This window comes from Oncorhynchus gorbuscha, unplaced genomic scaffold (assembly GCF_021184085.1).
Source record: "Oncorhynchus gorbuscha isolate QuinsamMale2020 ecotype Even-year unplaced genomic scaffold, OgorEven_v1.0 Un_scaffold_2266, whole genome shotgun sequence".
Classification (NCBI taxonomy): domain Eukaryota; kingdom Metazoa; phylum Chordata; class Actinopteri; order Salmoniformes; family Salmonidae; genus Oncorhynchus; species Oncorhynchus gorbuscha.
Genome location: NW_025746822.1, coordinates 5,472 through 27,500, shown reverse-complemented (window position 1 = coordinate 27,500; position 22,029 = coordinate 5,472). Strand labels below are relative to the sequence as shown.

Genomic DNA, 22,029 nt, shown 5'->3' with positions numbered 1-22,029 from the left:
CCTGTATCTCAGGTAGGAGGAGTTAGGGGAGGGGCTCTGGTCCTGTGTGTGACTACCTGTATCTCAGGTAGGAGGAGTTAGGGGAGGGGCTCTGGTCCTGTGTGTGACTACCTGTATCTCAGGTAGGAGGAGTTAGGGGAGGGGCTCTGGTCCTGTGTGTGACTACCTGTATGTCAGGTAGGAGGAGTTAGGGGAGGGGCTCTGGTCCTGTATCTCAGGTAGGAGGAGTTAGGGGAGGGGCTCTGGTCCTGTATCTCAGGTAGGAGGAGTTAGGGGAGGGGCTCTGGTCCTGTATCTCAGGTAGGAGGAGTTAGGGGAGGGGCTCTGGTCCAGTGTGTGACTACCTGTATCTCAGGTAGGAGGAGTTAGGGGAGGGGCTCTAGTCCTGTATCTCAGGTAGGAGGAGTTAGGGGAGGGGCTCTGGTCCTGTATCTCAGGTAGGAGGAGTTAGGGGAGGGGCTCTGGTCCTGTGTGTGACTACCTGTATCTCAGGTAGGAGGAGTTAGGGGAGGGGCTCTGGTCCTGTATCTCAGGTAGGAGGAGTTAGGGGAGGGGCTCTGGTCCTGTGTGTGACTACCTGTATCTCAGGTAGGAGGAGTTAGGGGAGGGGCTCTAGTCCTGTATCTCAGGTAGGAGGAGTTAGGGGAGGGGCTCTGGTCCTGTATCTCAGGTAGGAGGAGTTAGGGGAGGGGCTCTGGTCCTGTGTGTGAGTACCTGTGTGCAGCGTCTGGGTCAGCTCTGCGGTGAGAGCGTTTGGCCTTCAGAGGGGCGTGTCTCTCAGGGGGGGAGGGGTTAGGGGAGGGGCTCTGGTCTACACGGGGAGCATCTGGTCTCGTCCTACACACACACACACACACACACACACACACACACACACACACACACACACACACACACACACACACACACACACACACAGAGAGAGAGTTAGTGCAATAGCCTGACGCCACAGTCAACTGGCTAACTCTTGGTTGTCATGGTGACAGACATACTTCCTGAGGATGATGACGGCTCGTCTCTCCTTGATGTCCTGGGGGCGGATACAGTGGGTGATGTCATCAGCCGCGTAGCCACTGAGAGGAGAGAGAACACTATGACATCACACCTCTCCCTCTCACACTCTCTCTCTCTCTCCACCTCCCTCGCCTACCTGAGGACAGTAACACTTCCTCTCCTGACAGGAAGCTCCAGGACGGGCTCGGACACTCTGATTGGTTTAAACTGGAAGCGGCAGCCGAAGCAGAGGGCCGAGTCTGAGAAGAAGGACACGGATACGATTGGCCGGGCGAAGATGTGGAGCGGGTCGACATGTGACACGATGCAGCCGCCTGGTTGGTAGTCGTTGATCACCGCTGAGTTCACAAAACCTACAGGACAAAAACAACATCAACAACAGGCTTTTCCTGGAGACAGGAAGTGGGCTGGAGACAGGAAGTGGGCTGGAGACAGGAAGTGGGCTGGAGACAGGAAGTGGGCTGGAGACAGGAAGTGGGCTGGAGCACGTTAAGGTCAAATCTGAGACAGGAAGTGGGCTGGGGTAACGAGCAGGATGTTAGAGGTTAAAAGTTATTACCTTCAGGTACGACCCCGCTGGCGACCAGTTTAGTGATGACGAGGTCATGAACCCAGGTCGGGATGTCGTCCACCTCTCCTTTAGGATACAATCTCTCCTGACCAGGTCCTCTCTTCTCCAGCTGGGCCCCGTATGTATAGCCCTGGAAGACGAGACGAGGTGAGAGAGAGGGAGGAAGAGAGGGGTTTAGAGACAGAGAGAGGGAGGAAGAGAGGGGTTTAGAGACAGAGAGAGGGACGAAGAGAGGGGTTTAGAGACAGAGAGAGGGAGGAAGAGAGGGGTTTAGAGACAGAGAGAGGAAGAGAGGGGTTTAGAGACAGAGATAGGGAGGAAGAGAGGGGTTTAGAGACAGAGAGAGGAAGAGAGGGGTTTAGAGACAGAGATAGGGAGGAAGAGAGGGGTTTAGAGACAGAGAGAGGGAGGAAGAGAGGGGTTTAGAGACAGAGAGAGGAAGAGGGGGTTTAGAGACAGAGAGAGGGAGGAAGAGAGGGGTTTAGAGACAGAGAGAGGAAGAGAGGGGTTTAGAGACAGAGGGAGGAAGAGAGGGGTTTAGAGACAGAGGGAGGAAGAGAGGGGTTTAGAGACAGAGAGAGGAAGAGAGGGGTTTAGAGACAGAGATAGGGAGGAAGAGAGGGGTTTAGAGACAGAGAGAGGGAGGAAGAGAGGGGTTTAGAGACAGAGAGAGGAAGAGAGGGGTTTAGAGACAGAGAGAGGGAGGAAGAGAGGGGTTTAGAGACAGAGAGAGGAAGAGAGGGGTTTAGAGACAGAGGGAGGAAGAGAGGGGTTTAGAGACAGAGAGAGGGAGGAAGAGAGGGGTTTAGAGACAGAGAGAGGGAGGAAGAGAGGGGTTTAGAGACAGAGATAGGGAGGAAGAGAGGGGTTTAGAGACAGAGAGAGGGAGGAAGAGAGGGGTTTAGAGACAGAGAGAGGAAGAGAGGGGTTTAGAGACAGAGCAAAAGAGAGGTGAGGAGAGGAAGATGGGGGGTAGAGACAGAGAGGAAGATGGGGGGGTAGAGACAGAGAGGTGATGGGGGGGTAGAGACCAAGAGAGGAACAACAGGTGCGTGACCTCACCTCTCCAAAGAAATATTTGTTTCGTAGCGGTGCCCGATCTACGGTGTGTTCCCGGTAAAGCCCCGCTTCTCCGTTAGCAACCACCTCATTTATCTTGCCCTCAATGACATCACAGTCCTCTTTAGAGAAGACCTCTACCTGAACAATGCCACTCTGGACACGCCTCGCCTCCTGGAGGGAGATGGAGAGAGAGATGGAGGGAGAGATGGAGAGGGAGAGATGGAGAGGGAGAGATGGAGAGGAGAGATGGAGATAGAGATGGAGAGAGAGATGGAGAGAGAGATGGAGAGAGAGATGGAGAGATGGAGAGAGAGATGGAGAGGGAGAGATGGAGAGGGAGAGATGGAGAGAGAGAGAGAGATGGAGGGAGAGAGAGATGGAGGGAGAGAGAGAGATGGAGGGAGAGAGAGATGGAGGGAGAGAGAGATGGAGAGAGATGGAGGGAGAGAGATGGAGAGAGAGAGAGAGAGAGAGAGAGAGAGAGAGAGAGAGAGAGAGAGAGAGAGAGAGAGAGAGAGATGGAGGGAGAGAGAGAGATGGAGGGAGAGAGATGGAGGGAGAGAGAGATGGAGGGAGAGAGATGGAGGGAGAGAGATGGAGGGAGAGAGAGATGGAGAGAGAGAGAGAGAGAGAGAGAGTGGGGGAAAAGACAGAAATATTGATTCATACTTTGAATTGGATTCATCTCAGAGAAGTTCAGTGTCAACAGCAGGGTCATCATACCTGCTCACGGGACTCCACAGGCTGGACATCATCCTCGGAGGAATCTCGGTGCTTCCGCTTCCGGCCCTTCCCGTTACTACTACCTCCGTCGGTAACTTTAACTTTCCTATTTTTGTAACTGTCGTCCTTATCGGTAACTCTGTTTTTGTAATTGTCCCGGTGAGGAGTCATGGACGTCAGCTTTTCCCGCAGGTCGGAGAAACCACTGGCTGACATGTTTTTATTTGATATATATATAATATATAAATATAAAATGTAGGAGTTGGTTGTATTATAGTTATTTCACTTCCATAATTGTCCGTTTGTAGACGCGGGGACCGGGAGGCTCCCGGTGACCGTCCTCACGGTATGTTGTGATGTGGCTAACAACTTTAGCTCACTTAAAACGGGTTGTTTTCCCAACAAAATAAAAAAAGTCGACGATTGAAAGTAGTAAATGTATACTAATTTTAACGAGTTAAATGACACGGAATGAATCTGCGTCTATTAGTTTAGTCGTTGCGTTATTCCCGTCCTGTTATTTTGACTATTTTCGTGTGAATACGGGCTAGATAGTTGGCATGGCTAACTGGTTAGCAACCAGGTTCAGCAACAGCCGGAAGTGACGAGGCAAAATCGGTTAAAAAATTATTATTTAAAAAAAAAAAAAATCTTACGGTCTTATCTTGTCCATATGATTTTTACATTTTTTAACGGAAGCTTTTTTATTTATTTTTAAAAAATCGTTATTATATACTTAAAACTCGTTAAAAAATATATTTATTTTTAAATAATATTCTTACGGTCTTGTCTTGTCCATATGATTTTTAACGGAAGCTTTTTTTTTTTTTTTTAAATCGTTATTATAGAAGTAAAACTCGTTTAAAAATATTTTTTTATTTAAAACAACAGCTCTAGTTATGAGCACCACGCATTTCTCATTCCTCTGAGACCCGGGAGGGTTGAACCAACTACAGACTCGGGGGACTTTCTTCCTGGCGGATCGCGTCCAACTGTTAGGTGTGTTTTTATACAGCGCCACCTACCGGACTGGAGTGAGAGGGCAGTTCACCGACGTGGTCGGTCTTTTTATTTTATTTCTTATTTTATTTCACCTTTTATTTAACCAGAACAAGTTCTCATTTACAACTGACCAAGATAAAGCAAAGCAGTTCGACACATATATAACAACATGGAGTAAAACAAAACATACAGTCAATAATACAGTAGAAAAATAAGTCTATATAGGATGTGAGCAAATGAGGTGAGATAAGGGAGGTGAAGAGGCAAAAAAAGATCTACATTCAATTCTCTTCATTAGTCTTGTTCCTCTAAGAAATAAATTAAATAGAGCCCCTTGACATCACCGTCTACACTCATTTAAAAAAAGCCACATTCCCACATTCCCACAGGATGGGACACCTCCCCATTTACATTACATTTAAGTCATTTAGCAGACGCTCTTATCCAGAGCGACTTACAAATTGGTGCATTCACCTTATGACATCCAGTGGAACAGCCACTTTACAATAGTGCATCTAAATATTTTAAGGGGGGGGAGGGGGAGGTGAGAAGGATTACTTTATCCTATCCTAGGTATTCCTTAAAGAGGTGGGGTTTCAGGTGTCTCCGGAAGGTGGTGATTGACTCCGCTGTCCTGGTGTCGTGAGGGAGTTTGTTCCACCATTGGGGAGCCAGAGCAGCGAACAGTTTTGACTGGGCTGAGCGGGAACTGTACTTCCTCAGTGGTAGGGAGGCGAGCAGGCCAGAGGTGGATGAACGCAGTGCCCTTATTTGGGTGTAGGGCCTGATCAGAGCCTGGAGGTACTGAGGTGCCGTTCCCCTCACAGCTCCGTAGGCAAGCACCATGGTCTTGTAGCGGATGCAAGCTTCAACTGGAAGCCAGTGGAGAGAGCGGAGGAGCGGGGTGACGTGAGAGAACTTGGGAAGGTTGAACACTAGACGGGCTGCGGCGTTCTGGATGAGTTGTAGGGGTTTAATGGCACAGGCAGGGAGCCCAGCCAACAGCGAGTTGCAGTAATCCAGACGGGAGATGACAAGTGCCTGGATTAGGACCTGTGCCGCTTCCTGTGTGAGGCAGGGTCGTACTCTGCGGATGTTGTAGAGCATGAACCTACAGGAACGGGCCACCGCCTTGATGTTAGTTGAGAACGACAGGGTGTTGTCCAGGATCACGCCAAGGTTCTTAGCGCTCTGGGAGGAGGACACAATGGAGTTGTCAACCGTGATGGCGAGATCATGGAACTGGCAGTCCTTCCCCGGGAGGAAGAGCAGCTCCGTCTTGCCGAAGTTCAGCTTGAGGTGGTGATCCGTCATCCACACTGATATGGCTGCCAGACATGCAGAGATGCGATTCGCCACATATACATATATATACCCCATTCCCATTCATTTACATCATTACATTTAAGTCATTTAGCAGACGCTCTTATCCAGAGCGACTTACAAATTGGTGCATTCACCTTATGACATCCAGTGGGACAGTCACTTAACAATAGTGCATCTAAAACTTAGGGGGGGTGGGGTGAGAGGGATTACTTAACCTATCCTAGGTATTCCTTAAAGAGGTGGGGTTTCAGGTGTCTCCGGAAGGTGGTGATTGACTCCGCTGTCCTGGCGTCGTGAGGGAGTTTGTTCCACCATTGGGGGGCCAGGGCAGCGAACAGTTTTGACTGGGCTGAGCGGGAGCTGTACTTCCTCAGTGGTAGGGAGGCGAGCAGGCCAGAGGTGGATGAACGCAGTGCCCTTGTTTGGGTGTAGGGCCTGATCAGAGCCTGGAGGTACTGAGGTGCCGTTCCCCTCACAGCTCCGTAGGCAAGCACCATGGTCTTGTAGCGGATGCGAGCTTCAACTGGAAGCCAGTGGAGAGAACGGAGGAGCGGGGTGACGTGAGAGAACTTGGGAAGGTTGAACACCAGACGGGCTGCGGCGTTCTGGATGAGTTGAAGGGGTTTAATGGCACAGGCAGGGAGCCCAGCCAACAGCGAGTTGCAGTAATCCAGACGGGAGATGACAAGTGCCTGGATTAGGACCTGCGCCGCTTCCTGTGTGAGGCAGGGTCGTACTCTGCGGATGTTGTAGAGCATGAACCTACAGGAACGGGCCACCGCCTTGATGTTAGTTGAGAACGACAGGGTGTTGTCCAGGATCACGCCAAGGTTCTTGGCGCTCTGGGAGGAGGACACAATGGAGTTGTCAACCGTGATGGCGAGATCATGGAACGGGCAGTCCTTCCCCGGGAGGAAGAGCAGCTCCGTCTTGCCGAGGTTCAGCTTGAGGTGGTGATCCGTCATCCACACTGATATGTCTGCCAGACATGCAGAGATGCGATTCGCCACCTGGTCATCAGAAGGGGGAAAGGAGAAGATTAATTGTGTGTCGTCTGCATAGCAATGATAAGAGAGACCATGTGAGGTTATGACAGAGCCAAGTGACTTGGTGTATAGCGAGAATAGGAGAGGGCCAAGAACAGAGCCCTGGGGGACACCAGTGGTGAGAGCGCGTGGTGAGGAGACAGATTCTCGCCACGCTACCTGGTAGGAGCGACCTGTCAGGTAGGACGCAATCCAAGCGTGGGCCGCGCCGGAGATGCCCAACTCGGAGAGGGTGGAGAGGAGGATCTGATGGTTCACAGTATCGAAGGCAGCCGATAGATCTAGAAGGATGAGAGCAGAGGAGAGAGAGTTAGCTTTAGCAGTGCGGAGCGCCTCCGTGATACAGAGGAGAGCAGTCTCAGTTGAATGACTAGTCTTGAAACCTGACTGATTTGGATCAAGAAGGTCATTCAGAGAGAGATAGCGGGAGAGCTGGCCAAGGACAGCACGTTCAAGAGTTTTGGAGAGAAAAGAAAGAAGGGATACTGGTCTGTAATTGTTGACATCGGAGGGATCGAGTGTAGGTTTTTTCAGAAGGGGTGCAACTCTCCCATAGGATGGGACACCTCCCCCTCAACACATATACATATATATACCCCATTCCCACACACTTTGACCCCTGTCTGCTCGTTTCACCATGCCACCGGTCTGATAGGACGGGACACCTCCCCCTCAACACACTAACTCTTCCGAAGTCCTCTAGAGCATCACAAGCCTGTCTTCCCTACTCTCTCTCCTGGTCTTCTAGAGCATCAACAGCCTGTGTTCCCTCCTCTCTCTCCTGGTCTTCTAGAGCATCAACAGCCTGTCTTCCCTCCTCTCTCTCCTGGTCTTCTAGAGCATCAACAGCCTGTCTTCCCTCCTCTCTCTCCTGGTCTTCTAGAGCATCAACAGCCTGTCTGTCCTCCTCTCTCTCCTGGTCTTCTAGAGCATCAACAGCCTGTCTTCCTCCTCTCTCCGTCTCTGATCCAGGACCCAGTAAAGGTTGCATCTCCATAATTTCAACTCTGTTACTCCCAGACTCATCTGGTGAAAGAAAATATATTAATAACCTGACCAGTAATTACACATTAGACTCATAAAGCCTGAGGTCTTCTCTCCCTGAGGACAACAACATTAATAACCTGACCAGTAATTACACATTAGACTCATAAAGCCTGAGGTCTTCTCTCCCTGAGGACTACAACATTAATAACCTGACCAGTAATTACACATTAGACTCATAAAGCCTGAGGTGTTCTCTCCCTGAGGACAACAACATTAATAACCTGACCAGTAGTTACACATTAGACTCATAAAGCCTGAGGTCTACTCTCCCTGAGGACAACAACATTAATAACCTGACCAGTAATTACACATTAGACTCATAAAGCCTGAGGTCTTCTCTCCCTGAGGACTACAACATTAATAACCTGCCCAGTAATTACACATTAGACTCATAAAGCCTGAGGTGTTCTCTCCCTGAGGACAACAACATTAATAACCTGACCAGTAATTACACATTAGACAAATAAAGTCTGAGGTCTTCTACATTAATAACCTGACCAGTAATTACACATTAGACTCATAAAGCCTGAGGTCTTCTCTCCCTGAGGACAACAACATTAATAACCTGACCAGTAATTACACATTAGACTCATAAAGCCTGAGGTCTTCTCCCCTGAGGACAACAACATTAATAACCTGACCAGTAATTACACATTAGACTCATAAAGCCTGAGGTCTTCTCTCCCTGAGGACAACAACATTAATAACCTGACCAGTAATTACACATTAGACTCATAAAGCCTGAGGTCTTCTCTCCCTGAGGACAACAACATTAATAACCTGACCAGTAATTACACATTAGACTCATAAAGCCTGAGGTCTTCTCTCCCTGATGACAACAACATTAATAACCTGACCAGTAATTACACATTACTCATAAAGCCTGAGGTCTTCTCTCCCTGAGGGCAACAACATTAATAACCTGACCAGTAATTACACATTAGACTCATAAAGCCTGAGGTCTACTCTCCCTGAGGGCAACAACATTAATAACCTGACCAGTAGTTACACATTAGACTCATAAAGCCTGAGGTCTTCTCTCCCTGAGGACAACAACATTAATAACCTGACCAGTAATTACACATTAGACTCATAAAGCCTGAGGTCTTCTCTCCCTGAGGACAACAACATTAATAACCTGAACAGTAATTACACATTATACTCATAAAGCCTGAGGTCTACTCTCCCTGAGGACGACAACATTAATAACCTGACCAGTAGTTACACATTAGACTCATAAAGCCTGAGGTCTAATATATAATAATAATAATATATGCCATTTAGCAGACGCTTTTATCCAAAGCGACTTACAGTCATGTGTGCATACATTCTATGTATGGGTGGTCCCGGGGATCGAACCCACTACCCTGGCGTTACAAGCGCCATGCTCTACCAACTGAGCTACAGAAGGACCATACACATTAGACTCATAAAGCCTGAGGTCTTATATATAATAATTTAAATCATTCTGTGTGGCAAACAATATATTTCTTGAGGTGGGTGACATCAACTGGTAATATTTTCCCGTCTCGGGGAGTTGTTGATATGTGACATTACTGTATGTTACAGGAATGTGGGACGGAGAGACAGACAGGCAGAAACAGACAGACAGGCAGGCAGGCAGGCAGGCAGGCAGGCAGGCAGGCAGTAAGTAAGACAGACAGGCAGGCAGGCAGTAAGGAAAACAGGCAGGCAGTAAGGAAGACAGGCAGGCAGTAAGGAAGACAGACTAGGCAGGCAGGCAGTAAGGAAGACAGGCAGACAGTAAGGAAGACAGGCAGGCAGTAAGGAAGACAGACAGGCAGACAGTAAGGAAGACAGACAGGCAGGCAGTAAGGAAGACAGACAGGCAGGCAGTAAGGAAGACAGACAGGCAGGCAGTAAGGAAGACAGACAGGCAGGCAGTAAGGAAGACAGGCAGGCAGTAAGGAAGACAGGCAGGCAGTAAGGAAGACAGGCAGGCAGTAAGGAAGACAGGCAGTAAGGAAGACTGGCAGGCAGGCAGTAAGGAAGACAGGCAGGCAGTAAGGAAGACAGGCAGTAAGGAAGACTGGCAGGCAGACAGTAAGGAAGACAGGCAGGCAGGCAGTAAGGAAGACAGGCAGGCAGGCAGTAAGGAAGACAGGCAGGCAGGCAGTAAGGAAGACAGGCAGGCAGTAAGGAAGACAGGCAGAAACTTACCAGGTGGATCATCATCAACAACATCTGTTTTTGGAGATATACCTAAAAAGACCAGAGTAAGTTAGAGAATACCAAGATCTCCAACTAAATCTGTTTCCTCTCTAAATTAATAACACCTTGGATTGAACCAGTGAATATAATGATAATAATGAATGGATTTTTATCCACATCGGCTCAAACCTGGTTTTAGCTGCTCAACCAGTAAAGACCGTAGTTTGTAGAAACGCTGAACTGAATTTGAAAACTATGACAACATAAAACAATATATTTTTCCCAGTGATACTGTATATATCCAACATAGGTAGACTTACCCAGTTCTTCACCCAGTAGGTTTATGACTCGATCAGGTTCTGCTTTCAGCATGTCTAGGACTAAATCAGGTTCTTCTCTCATCAGACTCTTGTAAAAAGCAGATTTCACCTTTTCCCCGCCTGAATCTACGGCCGTGAACAGAACCCTCATCTTCTCCACGTTGGTCCCAGCAGCACAGATATCAGAGTAATCCTGTTGTTGGATCATGGGCCTCAGGGCGTCTGCTAATGGCATCACCTTGGTAACATTGTCGACGAGCTTCGGCCTGCGCGCATCCACAAACCCGACAACTGGTTAGAAAAGAGAAGAATATATTACATTTTACATATATATTACATATATATTACATATTAGAATATATTACATTTTACATATATATTACATATTAGAATATATTACATTTTACATATATATTACATATTAGAATATATTACATTTTACATATATATTACATATTAGAATATATTACATTTTACATATATATTACATATTAGAATATATTACATTTTACATATATATTACATATTAGAATATATTACATTTTACATATATATTACATATTAGAATATATTACATTTTACATATATATTACATATTAGAATATATTACATTTTACATATATATTACATATTAGAATATATTACATTTTACATATATATTACATATTAGAATATATTACATTTTACATATATATTACATATTAGAATATATTACATTTTACATATATATTACATATTAGAATATATTACATTTTACATATATATTACATATTAGAATATATTACATTTTACATATATATTACATATTAGAATATATTACATTTTACATATATATTACATATTAGAATATATTACATTTTACATATATATTACATATTAGAATATATTACATTTTACATATATATTACATATTAGAATATATTACATTTTACATATATATTACATATTAGAATATATTACATTTTACATATATATTACATATTAGAATATATTACATTTTACATATATATTACATATTAGAATATATTACATTTTACATATATATTACATATTAGAATATATTACATTTTACATATATATTACATATTAGAATATATTACATTTTACATATATATTACATATTAGAATATATTACATTTTTACATATATATTACATATTAGAATATATTACATTTTACATATATATTACATATTAGAATATATTACATTTTACATATATATTACATATTAGAATATATTACATTTTACATATATATTACATATTAGAATATATTACATTTTACATATATATTACATATTAGAATATATTACATTTTACATATATATTACATATTAGAATATATTACATTTTACATATATATTACATATTAGAATATATTACATTTTACATATATATTACATATTAGAATATATTACATTTTACATATATATTACATATTATTATATATTACATTTCGACCGAAACAAGGAGATTATGTCTCTGTATTTTCAGAAAAAGAAATTCTCCAAAAGTTGCTACATACGGTGTATCATTTTAATGTAAAATAAATTATTAACTCTGCAGGAATTAATATTAAGGTTATACAACCATAGTTCATATTATATGAGAGGTTATAGAGCTACAGTTCATATTATATGAGAGGTTATAGAGCTACAGTTCATATTATATGAGAGGTTATAGAGCTACAGTTCATATTATATGAGAGGTTATAGAGCTACAGTTCATATTATATGAGAGGTTATAGAGCAACAGTTCATATTATATGAGGCTATATGAGAGGTTATAGAGCTACAGTTCATATTATATGAGGCTATATGAGAGGTTATAGAGCTACAGTTCATATTATATGAGGCTATATGAGAGGTTATAGAGCTACAGTTCATATTATATGAGAGGTTATAGAGCTACAGTTCATATTATATGAGAGGTTATAGAGCTACAGTTCATATTATATGAGAGGTTATAGAGCTACAGTTCATATTATATGAGAGGTTATAGAGCTACAGTTCATATTATATGAGAGGTTATAGAGCTACAGTTCATATTATATGAGAGGTTATAGAGCTAGTTCAGTTCATATTATATGAGAGGTTATAGAGCTACAGTTCATATTATATGAGAGAGGTTATAGACCTACAGTTCATATTATATGAGAGGTTATAGAGCTACAGTTCATATTATATGAGAGATTATAGAGCTACAGTTCATATTATATGAGAGGTTATAGAGCTACAGTTCATATTATATGAGGCTATTCATGAGAGGTTATAGACCTACAGTTCATATTATATGAGAGGTTATAGACCTACAGTTCATATTATATGAGAGGTTATAGAGCTACAGTTCATATTATATGAGAGGTTATAGAGCTACAGTTCATATTATATGAGAGGTTATAGAGCTACAGTTCATATTATATGAGGGTTATAGAGTTCATAGTTATAGAGCTACAGTTCATTATATGAGGCTATATGAGAGGTTATAGACCATATTATATGAGAGGTTATAGAGCAGTTCATATTATATGAGAGGTTATAGAGCTACAGTTCATATTATATGAGAGGTTATAGAGCTACAGTTCATATTATATGAGAGGTTATAGACCTACAGTTCATATTATATGAGAGGTTATAGAGCTATTATGAGGGGTTATAGACCAGTTCATATTATATGAGGCTATATATTATATGAGAGGTTATAGACCTACAGTTCATATTATATGAGAGGTTATAGACCTACAGTTCATATTATATGAGAGGTTATAGAGCTACAGTTCATATTATATGAGAGGTTATAGACCTACAGTTCATATTATATGAGAGGTTATAGAGCTACAGTTCATATTATATGAGAGGTTATAGAGCTACAGTTCATATTATATGAGAGGTTATAGAGCTACAGTTCATATTATATGAGAGGTTATAGAGCTACAGTTCATATTATATGAGAGGTTATAGAGCTACAGTTCATATTATATGAGAGGTTATAGAGCTACAGTTCATATTATATGAGAGGTTATAGAGCTACAGTTCATATTATATGAGAGGTTATAGACCTACAGTTCATATTATATGAGAGGTTATAGAGCTACAGTTCATATTATATGAGGCTATATGAGAGGTTATAGACCTACAGTTCATATTATATGAGAGGTTATAGAGCTACAGTTCATATTATATGAGAGGTTATAGAGCTACAGTTCATATTATATGAGAGGTTATAGAGCTACAGTTCATATTATATGAGAGGTTATAGAGCTACAGTTCATATTATATGAGAGGTTATAGAGCTACAGTTCATATTATATGAGAGGTTATAGAGCTACAGTTCATATTATATGAGAGGTTATAGAGCTACAGTTCATATTATATGAGAGGTTATAGAGCTACAGTTCATATTATATGAGAGGTTATAGAGCTACAGTTCATATTATATGAGAGGTTATAGAGTTCTATAGTTCATATTATATGAGAGGTTATAGAGCTACAGTTCATATTATATGAGAGGTTATAGAGCTTCACAGTTCATATTATATGAGAGGTTATAGAGCTACAGTTCATATTATATGAGGGTTATAGAGCTACAGTTCATATTATATGAGAGGTTATAGAGCTACAGTTCATATTATATGAGAGGTTATAGAGCTACAGTTCATATTATATGAGGCTATATGAGATAGAGCTTTCATAGAGCTACAGTTCATATTATATGAGAGGTTATAGAGCTACAGTTCATATTATATGAGAGGTTATAGAGCTACAGTTCATATTATATGAGAGGTTATAGAGCTACAGTTCATATTATATGAGGCTATATGGTTATAGAGCTACAGTTCATATTATATGAGAGGTTATAGAGCTACAGTTCATATTATATGAGAGGTTATAGACCTACAGTTCATATTATATGAGAGGTTATAGAGCTACAGTTCATATTATATGAGAGGTTATAGAGCTACAGTTCATATTATATGAGAGGTTATAGAGCTACAGTTCATATTATATGAGAGGTTATAGAGCTATATATTATATGAGAGGTTATAGATCTACAGTTCATATTATATGAGAGGTTATAGAGCTACAGTTCATATTATATGAGGCTATATGAGAGGTTATAGAGCTACAGTTCATATTATATGAGAGGTTATAGAGCTACAGTTCATATTATATGAGAGGTTATAGAGCTACAGTTCATATTATATGAGAGGTTATAGAGCTACAGTTCATATTATATGAGAGGTTATAGAGCTACAGTTCATATTATATGAGGCTATATGAGAGGTTATAGAGCTACAGTTCATATTATATGAGAGGTTATAGAGCTACAGTTCATATTATATGAGAGGTTATAGAGCTACAGTTCATATTATATGAGAGGTTATAGAGCTACAGTTCATATTATATGAGAGGTTATAGAGCTACAGTTCATATTATATGAGAGGTTATAGACCTAGAGAGTTATAGACCTACAGTTCATATTATATGAGAGGTTATAGAGCTACAGTTCATATTATATGAGGGGTTATAGAGTACAGTTCATATTATATGAGAGTTATAGAGCTACAGTTCATATTATATGAGAGGTTATAGAGCTACAGTTCATATTATATGAGAGGTTATAGAGCTACAGTTCATATTATATGAGAGGTTATAGAGCTACAGTTCATATTATATGAGAGGTTATAGAGCTACAGTTCATATTATATGAGAGGTTATAGAGCTACAGTTCATATTATATGAGAGGTTATAGACCTACAGTTCATATTATATGAGAGGTTATAGAGCTACAGTTCATATTATATGAGAGGTTATAGAGCTACAGTTCATATTATATGAGGTTATAGAGGTTATAGAGCACAGTTCATATTATATGAGAGGTTATAGAGCTACAGTTCATATTATATGAGGCTATATGAGAGGTTATAGAGCTACAGTTCATATTATATGAGAGGTTATAGAGCTACAGTTCATATTATATGAGAGGTTATAGAGCTACAGTTCATATTATATGAGAGGTTATAGAGCTACAGTTCATATTATATGAGAGGTTATAGAGCTACAGTTCATATTATATGAGAGGTTATAGAGCTACAGTTCATATTATATGAGAGGTTATAGAGCTACAGTTCATATTATATGAGAGAGTTATAGACCTACAGTTCATATTATATGAGAGGTTATAGAGCTACAGTTCATATTATATGAGAGGTTATAGAGCTACAGTTCATATTATATGAGAGGTTATAGAGCTACAGTTCATATTATATGAGAGGTTATAGAGCTACAGTTCATATTATATGAGAGGTTATAGAGCTGCAGTTCATATTATATGAGGCTATATGAGAGGTTATAGAGCTACAGTTCATATTATATGAGAGGTTATAGAGCTACAGTTCATATTATATGAGAGATTATAGAGCTACAGTTCATATATGAGGCTATATGAGAGGTTATAGAGCTACAGTTCATATTATATGAGAGGTTATAGAGCTACAGTTCATATTATATGAGGCCATAGAGGTTATAGAGCTACAGTTCATATTATATGAGATAGGTTATATTATATGAGAGGTTATAGAGCTACAGTTCATATTATATGAGAGGTTATAGAGCTACAGTTCATATTATATGAGAGGTTATAGAGCTACAGTTCATATTATATGAGAGATTATAGAGCTACAGTTCATATTATATGAGAGGTTATAGAGCCACAGTTCATATTATATGAGAGGTTATAGAGCTGCAGTTCATATTATATGAGGCTATATGAGAGGTTATAGAGCTACAGTTCATATTATATGAGAGGAGGTTATAGAGCTACAGTTCATATTATATGAGAGGTTATAGAGCTACAGTTCATATTATATGAGGCTATATGAGAGGTTATAGAGCTACAGTTCATATTATATGAGAGGTTATAGAGCTACAGTTCATATTATATGAGAGGTTATAGACTACAGTTCATATTATATGAGAGGTTATAGAGCTACAGTTCATATTATATGAGAGGTTATAGAGCTACAGTTCATATTATATGAGAGGTTATAGAGCTACAGTTCATATTATATGAGAGGTTATAGAGCTACAGTTCATATTATATGAGAGGTTATAGAGCTACAGTTCATATTATATGAGAGGTTATAGAGCTACAGTTCATATTATATGAGGCTATATGAGAGGTTATAGAGCTACAGTTCATATTATATGATATATATGAGAGGTTATAGAGCTACAGTTCATATTATATGAGAGGTTATAGAGGTTACAGTTCATATTATATGAGAGGTTATAGAGCTACAGTTCATATTATATGAGAGGTTATAGAGCTACAGTTCATATTATATGAGAGGTTATAGAGCTACAGTTCATATTATATGAGAGGTTATAGAGCTACAGTTCATATTATATGAGAGGTTATAGAGCATATTATATGAGAGGTTATAGAGCAGTTCATATTATATGAGGGTTATAGAGCTACAGTTCATATTATATGAGAGGTTATAGAGGTTCATATTATATGAGAGGTTATAGAGCTACAGTTCATATTATATGAGAGGTTATAGACCTACAGTTCATATTATATGAGGTTATAGAGCTACAGTTCATATTATATGATATATGAGAGGTTATAGAGCTACAGTTCATATTATATGAGAGGTTATAGACCCACAGTTCATATTATATGAGAGGTTATAGAGCTACAGTTCATATTATATGAGAGGTTATAGACCCACAGTTCATATTATATGAGAGGTTATAGAGCTACAGTTCATATTATATGAGGCTATATGAGAGGTTATAGAGCTACAGTTCATATTATATGAGAGGTTATAGACCTACAGTTCATATTATATGAGAGGTTATAGAGCTACAGTTCATATTATATGAGAGGTTATAGAGCTACAGTTCATATTATATGAGGGGTTATAGAGCTACAGTTCATATTATATGAGGCTATATGAGAGGTTATAGAGCTACAGTTCATATTATATGAGAGGTTATAGAGCTACAGTTCATATTATATGAGAGGTTATAGAGCCACAGTTCATATTATATGAGAGGTTATAGAGCTACAGTTCATATTATATGAGAGGTTATAGAGCTTCACAGTTCATATTATATGAGGTTATAGAGCTACAGTTCATATTATATGAGAGGTTATAGACCTACAGTTCATATTATATGAGGGTTATAGAGCTACAGTTCATATTATATGAGGCTATATGAGAGGTTATAGAGCCACAGTTCATATTATATGAGAGGTTATAGAGCTACAGTTCATATTATATGAGGCTAGGAGAGGTTATAGAGCTACAGTTCATATTATATGAGAGGTTATAGACCTACAGTTCATATTATATGAGAGGTTATAGAGCTACAGTTCATATTATATGAGAGGTTATAGAGCTCTACAGTTCATATTATATGAGAGGTTATAGAGCTATAGTTCATATTATATGAGAGGTTATAGAGCTACAGTTCATATTATATGAGAGGTTATAGAGCTACAGTTCATATTATATGAGAGGTTATAGAGCTACAGTTCATATTATATGAGGTTATAAAGCTACAGTTCATATTATATGAGAGGTTATAGAGCTACAGTTCATATTCTTTGAGAGGTTATAGACTACAGTTCATATTATATGAGAGGTTATAGAGCTACAGTTCATATTATATGAGAGGTTATAGAGCTACAGTTCATATTATATGAGGTTATAGAGCCTACAGTTCATATTATATGAGGTTCATATTATATGAGAGGTTATAGAGCTACAGTTCATATTATATGAGAGGTTATAGAGCTACAGTTCATATTATATGAGAGGTTATAGATATGAGGTATATGAGAGGTTATAGACTACAGTTCATATTATATGAGAGGTTATAGAGCTACAGTTCATATTATATGAGAGGTTATAGAGCTACAGTTCATATTATATGAGAGGTTATAGACCTACAGTTCATATTATATGAGAGGTTATAGAGCTACAGTTCATATTATATGAGAGGTTATAGACCTACAGTTCATATTATATGAGGGTTATAGAGCTACAGTTCATATATGAGGCTATATGAGAGGTTATAGAGCTACAGTTCATATTATATGAGAGGTTATAGAGCTACAGTTCATATTATATGAGAGGTTATAGAGCTACAGTTCATATTATATGAGAGGTTATAGAGCTACAGTTCATATTATATGAGAGGTTATAGAGCTACAGTTCATATTATATGAGAGGTTATAGAGCTACAGTTCATATTATATGAGAGGTTATAGAGCTACAGTTCATATATTATATGAGAGGTTATAGACCTACAGTTCATATTATATGAGAGAGGTTATAGAGCTACAGTTCATATTATATGAGAGGTTATAGAGCTACAGTTCATATTATATGAGAGAGGGGTTATAGAGCTACAGTTCATATTATATGAGAGGTTATAGAGCTACAGTTCATATTATATGAGAGGTTATAGAGCTACAGTTCATATTATATGAGAGGTTATAGAGCTACAGTTCATATTATATGAGAGGTTATAGAGCTACAGTTCATATTATATGAGAGGTTATAGAGCTACAGTTCATATTATATGAGAGGAGGTTATAGAGCTACAGTTCATATTATATGAGTTCAGAGTTATAGACCTACAGTTCATATTATATGAGAGGTTATAGAGCTACAGTTCATATTATATGAGAGGTTATAGAGCTACAGTTCATATTATATGAGGCTAGAGAGGTTATAGAGCTACAGTTCATATTATATGAGAGGTTATAGAGCTACAGTTCATATTATATGAGAGGTTATAGAGCTACAGTTCATATTATATGAGAGGTTATAGAGCTACAGTTCATATTATATGAGAGGTTATAGACCTACAGTTCATATTATATGAGGGTTATAGAGCTACAGTTCATATTATATGAGAGAGAGTTATAGAGCTACAGTTCATATTATATGAGAGGTTATAGAGCTACAGTTCATATTATATGAGAGGTTATAGAGCTACAGTTCATATTATATGAGAGGTTATAGAGCTACAGTTCATATTATATGAGAGGTTATAGAGCTACAGTTCATATTATATGAGGCTATATGAGAGGTTATAGAGCTACAGTTCATATTATATGAGAGGTTATAGAGCTACAGTTATAGACATATATTATATGAGGGGTTATAGAGCTACAGTTCATATTATATGAGGCTATATGAGAGGTTATAGAGCTACAGTTCATATTATATGAGAGGTTATAGAGCTACAGTTCATATTATATGAGAGGTTATAGAGCTACAGTTCATATTATATGAGAGGTTATAGAGTTCATATTATATGAGAGGTTATAGAGCTACAGTTCATATTATATGAGAGGTTATAGAGCTACAGTTCATATTATAGAGGTTATAGAGCTACAGTTCATATTATATGAGAGGTTATAGAGCTACAGTTCATATTATATGAGAGGTTATAGAGCTGCAGTTCATATTATATGAGGCTATATGAGAGGTTATAGAGCTACAGTTCATATTATATGAGAGGTTATAGTTCATATTATATGAGAGATTATAGAGCTACAGTTCATATTATATGAGAGGTTATAGAGCTACAGTTCATATTATATGAGGTTATAGAGCTACAGTTCATATTATATGAGAGGTTATAGAGCTACAGTTCATATTATATGAGGGGTTATAGAGTTCATATTATATGAGAGGTTATAGAGCTACAGTTCATATTATATGAGGCTATATGAGAGGTTATAGAGCTACAGTTCATATTATATGAGATATGAGAGGTTATAGACCTACAGTTCATATTATATGAGAGGTTATAGAGCTACAGTTCATATTATATGAGAGGTTATAGACCTACAGTTCATATTATATGAGGGGTTATAGAGCTACAGTTCATATTATATGAGGCTATATGAGAGGTTATAGAGCTACAGTTCATATTATATGAGAGGTTATAGACCTACAGTTCATATTATATGAGAGGTTATAGAGCTACAGTTCATATTATATGAGAGGTTATAGACCTACAGTTCATATTATATGAGAGGTTATAGAGCTACAGTTCATATTATATGAGAGGTTATAGAGCTACAGTTCATATTATATGAGAGGTTATAGACCTACAGTTCATATTATATGAGAGGTTATAGAGCTACAGTTCATATTATATGAGAGGTTATAGAGCTACAGTTCATATTATATGAGAGGTTATAGAGCTACAGTTCATATTATAGGAGAGGTTATAGAGGCTACAGTTCATATTATATGAGAGGTTATAGAGCTACAGTTCATATTATATGAGAGATTATAGAGCTACAGTTCATATTATATGAGGCTTATGAGAGCTACAGTTCATATTATATGAGCTATATGAGAGGTTATAGAGCTACAGTTCATATTATATGAGAGGTTATAGAGCTACAGTTCATATTATATGAGAGGTTATAGAGCTACAGTTCATATTATTATATGAGAGGTTATAGAGTTCATATTATATAAGAGGTTATAGAGCAGTTCATATTATATGAGGCTATATGAGAGGTTATAGAGCTACAGTTCATATTATATGAGAGGTTATAGAGCTACAGTTCATATTATATGAGAGGTTATAGAGCTACAGTTCATATTATATGAGAGGTTATAGAGCTACAGTTCATATTATATGAGAGGTTATAGAGCTACAGTTCATATTATATGAGAGGTTATAGAGCTACAGTTCATATTATATGAGAGGTTATAGAGCTATAGTTCATATTATATGAGGCTATATGAGAGGTTATAGACTACAGTTCATATTATATGAGAGGTTATAGAGCTACAGTTCATATTATATGAGAGGTTATAGAGCTACAGTTCATATTATATGAGAGGTTATAGACCTACAGTTCATATTATATGAGAGGGTTATAGAGCTACAGTTCATATTATATGAGAGGTTATAGAGCTACAGTTCATATTATATGAGAGGTTATAGACCTACAGTTCATATTATATGAGAGGTTATAGAGCTACAGTTCATATTATATGAGATATTATATGAGAGGTTATAGAGCTACAGTTCATATTATATGAGAGGTTATAGAGCTACAGTTCATATTATATGAGAGGTTATAGAGGTTATAGACCCACAGTTCATATTATATGAGAGGTTATAGAGCTACAGTTCATATTATATGAGAGGTTATAGAGCTACAGTTCATATTATATGAGAGGTTATAGAGCTACAGTTCATATTATATGAGCTACAGCTATTATAAGGAGGTTATAGAGCTACAGTTCATATTATATGAGAGGTTATAGACCTAGTTCATATTATATGAGAGATTATAGAGCTACAGTTCATATTATATGAGAGGTTATAGAGCTACAGTTCATATTATATGAGAGGTTATAGACCTACAGTTCATATTATATGAGAGGTTATAGAGCTACAGTTCATATTATATGAGGCTAGGTTATAGACCTACAGTTCATATTATATGAGGGTTATAGAGCTACAGTTCATATTATATGAGGCTATATGAGAGGTTATAGAGCTACAGTTCATATTATATGAGAGGGTTATAGAGCTACAGTTCATATTATATGAGAGGTTATAGAGCTACAGTTCATATTATATGAGAGGTTATAGAGCTACAGTTCATATTATTATAGAGCTACAGTTCATATTATATGAGAGGTTATAGAGCTACAGTTCATATTATATGAGAGGTTATAGAGCTACAGTT

The 22,029-nt window shown here is 38.8% G+C and overlaps 1 protein-coding gene across 1 annotated transcript in view; it reads right to left on the bottom strand.

Annotated features, from left to right (window-relative positions):
- Positions 1-3,971, bottom strand: part of LOC124025527 (RNA demethylase ALKBH5-like) — a 4,888-nt gene extending 917 nt beyond the window's left edge. Inside the window, exons 1-6 of the mRNA XM_046338912.1 lie at positions 3,371-3,971; positions 2,648-2,818; positions 1,574-1,715; positions 1,151-1,367; positions 993-1,073; positions 715-837 (exon numbers count right to left, since the gene is read on the bottom strand). Coding sequence (XP_046194868.1) covers positions 715-837; positions 993-1,073; positions 1,151-1,367; positions 1,574-1,715; positions 2,648-2,818; positions 3,371-3,586 — 950 coding nt within the window. The 5' untranslated portion in view covers positions 3,587-3,971. The remainder of the gene's footprint in view (positions 1-714; positions 838-992; positions 1,074-1,150; positions 1,368-1,573; positions 1,716-2,647; positions 2,819-3,370) is intronic.
- Positions 3,972-22,029: the final 18,058 nt, after the last annotated feature.